Raw genomic sequence first — 4,124 nt, forward strand, 5'->3', positions numbered from 1 at the left:
TTCAGGCAGGGCTGGGCCTGGGCCTAGGACTCGGGTTGAAATTTTTTATGGGCCCGGCCCGGCCCGACCCATGAACACCTCTAGTTAGATTTGACCCTTTCAAGTTTAAGGTGTGAGTTGAATCGATTTGACTTTTTACTCTAGAACATTACCCTGAACAGTTTAGTTCTGAAAGCAGTGATATTAGGTCTGGTTTAAGATGTTAGTTGAATTTGACTCTTTTAAGGTTAATGAGTTGAGAGAATGGGCCAAATGTGACTAACATGAGATGTTGAGACCATTAATGAGATTAAATTTGATATGATGGTTTTTTAGGGGTAACCAAAATTAGATTCAACTAAAAAAATTAATTTTTTTTCGAATTTTGAGTTAATTGGATCAAGTTATTCGATTTTTTTAGTCAACTCGAATAAGTAACTCAAGTTTCGAGTTCGAGTCGGGTTTAATTTCACAATTTGAACAACTCAAATAACAGATTAGTATAAATACCCCTTTGGTCTCTGTCAACTTAAAAAAATTGAGCAAATTGATTACTCTTTCAACAAAAATTAAAAAAATCAAAACAATTTTCAAAATTTCAAAATTAATTTTTAGAATTCAAAATACTTATAAAAATTCCAAAAGTTATATTTTTAAAAAATATAAAAATTCTAAAGATAATTTTAAAATTAAAAAATCTAAAATAATAATTTTGGGGCCTAAATAAATAAATTAACAATTCAAATTTAGCATACTAAAGTATCTTATTTTATTTTGAAAGAGTTTTCAAATATATATGGTTTCAAATTTATATGCTCTAACATGAAATTAGTTATATTGTAACAAGATTTTAATTTGACATCTTTAAAATTTTAATTTAGCTTGAACAATTTCAATTAATTCAACTCGATGTGAAAAAAATTTCAAATCCAGTTAGGACAATAAAATGGGACTTACCAATTTGATTAACTTGAAATTTTTTTATTCAATTTGACTCTGTTCGATCAAAAGCTCACCCTTAAGTATCATTGGTGGAATTATGAGAATGGTGTTATGGCTTTGCCCATTATGCATTTGTAGCAGTGTGGGCTCCTTTCCTGGGGTGTTGAGGAGCATTTTGGCATTGGGGCAAAATATTTAATAAAAATAACTCAAAATTTTATATAAAAATTTATTTTTAAATATAGTATATAATAAATATTGATTATTTTTTATTTATTTTAAAAGTTATTTTTTTCTTGAAATATTTATATATAGTTTTTGAATGTTTTTCAAATAATGTCTAAAAAACATAAAATTATTTTATCTAAATAAGTTTAAAAACTCAAAACTCAAAATAATTAGTATGAAAAAGCTATGAATCCGAATAAAATTAGGTTGTCTTAACTAAGCTTATGTAGGGCTGAAAAAAATCCGAAAATCGACTCGAATCAAGGCATTTGGATGGTTTATGAAATGTAAGTTTAAAAACTGTAGTTACTTGAATTCAAATCGAATTCTATCTTTTATTTAATATATAATTAATTTTATTTTTTATTATATAAAAATATTTTATATTTAAAATAATGAAAATAATTTAAAAGTTTTTGAAAATTTTATTTATTTTAGAAATATTTATGAAAAAGAACTTGAAATTTTGTCAAATAATATTCAAAAGCCATAAAACAAAACTCATTTTATAAAAATAAGTCTACAAATCAAAATAAAAATTAATAAGAAAAATGAGAATCAAGTCAAATTATGATCGATGGTTAAAAAATCTAAAAATCCAATCGAACTAAACTGATATCACCCATAAACTTATCCTATTGTGGTTGATTTACTAGGTTTATATTGTTATTGTTGTTGCAACAACTTCACCATCACATGTTTAAACACATTTAAAATGCGTGTGTGTTATATTCTATTTCATTTTTGTATAATGATAAATTTAGCCTTTTAACGTTTATATTTTTTGTCAATTTGACTCTTATATATTTTTTTAGATAAATTTGACTTTCAACTTTTCAGAAAGAGCCAAAATGCTTTTCTCTAATGAAAATGTTGACTAAAACATTAAATTTTTACCAGTATTGGCATGATAGCTTGCATGGTAACATTTCATGCTAACGTGACACTCTTTATTTGATATGTCATGTTAACAAATAATTTAAAAATTACGAAATATTCAAAAATAAAATAGATTTAAAATTTAAAATATTATAAAAGTTTTATGCTAAAGTACAAGTGGATTATTATGCGAACTTCCATGTTTAAAAATTTGATGCTTTAATAAGGATTCTTTTATAAAACAACAATTTAATTCTTCTTTAAAGATTAATGGTCAAATTTGATTATTTTTAAAAGGTTGAGGCCAAATTTAGGTAAAAAAGAATAAGAACTAAATTGATAAAAAGGATAAATATTAAGGCCTAATTTGTCATTATGCCTTTATTTTTAAAGAAAATATACAAAGAATAAAAATCTTAATACCAAAAGAACAAATTAATTTTTCTTCAACGATATAATAATCAATTAATTACAAGTACAACATAAGCTTAAAAAAAACAAACAAACATATTTATTTTAATGCACAATGACTTTTTTGGTCCTCCAACTTAAAAAAAAAATATTCCTTAAAATTTTTCACCTCTTTTAGCCCTTAAACTCGCATTTTCTGTCAAGTCACCCCAAAATGGAGAAAAAAATTAAACGTTTTTTTACTTTGTTGACGTGACATACACGTGGATAACACGTCAGCATTGAATTAATTTTTTAAAATTAAAAAATATAAATATTCTTTTTAAAAATTAAAATTCATTAAAAAATATAAAAGATATTTTTAATATTTGAAAAAATTATTTTATCCCTCAATTTATTGTTTCACTTTTTTTAGCGCTTAAACTCACATTTTCTGTCAAATCACCCCAACATGGAGAAAAAAGTTTAACGTTTTTTACTTTACTGACGTGGTATACATGTGAATTTCCACGTGGATAACACGATAACACATCAGCATTTAACTAGCTTTTTTAAAAATTAAAAAATTATAAAAATCTTTTTAAAATTTAAAATTATTAAAAATATAAAAACATTTTTTAAAATTTAAAAAAATTAATTAAATGATGGCATGTCATCTATGTGTATGACATGTTTGCAAAGTTAACAAACGTTAACTTTTCAATTCATTTTTAGGTGATTTGACAACAAATGCAAGTTCAATAGCAAAAAGAGACCAAAATATAAATAGAGGGCCAAAATGATTTTTTTATAAAATTAGAAGGCCTAAAAGTCATTATATCTAATTTTAATGCAATAAATACATACTTAGACATAACATTGGATAGAATTCTCAAAAAAACATTGATAAAATAACATGAGAATATACCTCAAATGAAGAATCAGTATCGAGGTCGAATTAATTAATTAGATTAATAAATTTTATTTAAATTATATCGAACTTAAAATTTTGCAACTCGATTTAAATTTAGACGGATTTAAATTTAGACAAATTTAAGCATAATTACACATCCCATAAACACAAAATTCACCCTTCTTGCACTTCTTATGACATCCACCACAATTTCTTTTATCAAATGAAGCATTAACGCATTGCCCTTTGCAACATATCTCACTATACTTGCACTTATATCCACACATCCCACAATTGAACCGATCTTTCATCACGTTAACACATTTCCTTTTGCAACAATCCGGTCCCGGACTTCCGGCCTTTTGACGACAAATACGTGGAAATTTGTCGCACGTCATGCCGTGTTTCGGATATTGCTGAGTTAGGAACCGACACAATCCTTGTGATGAAATTTGATTAGTTTGAACTTTGGGTACTTCTTTGTCGAAGTATGCCTGAGTTGTTCTTGCGATAAAGATCGCCATTATTGCCGAGATTGCGAAGAGGATGGTTGGCAACTTCATGGTTGTGTATATATATATATATATATATATTTCTTGAGTGAATGTTTTGGAAGAAGGTGGTATGGGAAGATTTTATAGAGAAATTGTGAAGAGTAAGGAGTTGACATTGGGGAAAATGGATTTACAAGAAATGCCTTTCGTTGGTATGTATGGTCCAAATTCATTTCACTGTATCTCAAAAGGGAAATCAATTAATTGAATGTGAAGGAAAGATGTATCTCCAAAGATTA

General features: G+C 26.2%; 1 protein-coding gene across 1 annotated transcript; it reads right to left on the reverse strand.

Moving 5' to 3' along the window:
- Positions 1 to 3,365: 3,365 nt before the first annotated feature.
- On the reverse strand, positions 3,366 to 3,889 carry LOC105782006 (stigma-specific STIG1-like protein 1). The gene has a single exon (XM_012606513.2). It carries the CDS (start codon positions 3,853 to 3,855, stop codon positions 3,472 to 3,474), a length of 384 nt encoding a protein of 127 aa, XP_012461967.1. The 5' UTR covers positions 3,856 to 3,889; the 3' UTR covers positions 3,366 to 3,471.
- Between the last annotated feature and the right edge of the window lie 235 nt (positions 3,890 to 4,124).

Source organism: Gossypium raimondii, chromosome 13 (assembly GCF_025698545.1).
Source record: "Gossypium raimondii isolate GPD5lz chromosome 13, ASM2569854v1, whole genome shotgun sequence".
NCBI lineage: Eukaryota > Viridiplantae > Streptophyta > Magnoliopsida > Malvales > Malvaceae > Gossypium > Gossypium raimondii.

Bases quoted from the DNA above. Each gene is read 5' to 3' on its own strand.
- LOC105782006 (XM_012606513.2), bottom strand. From the start codon at position 3,855: ATGGCGATCTTTATCGCAAGAACAACTCAGGCATACTTCGACAAAGAA.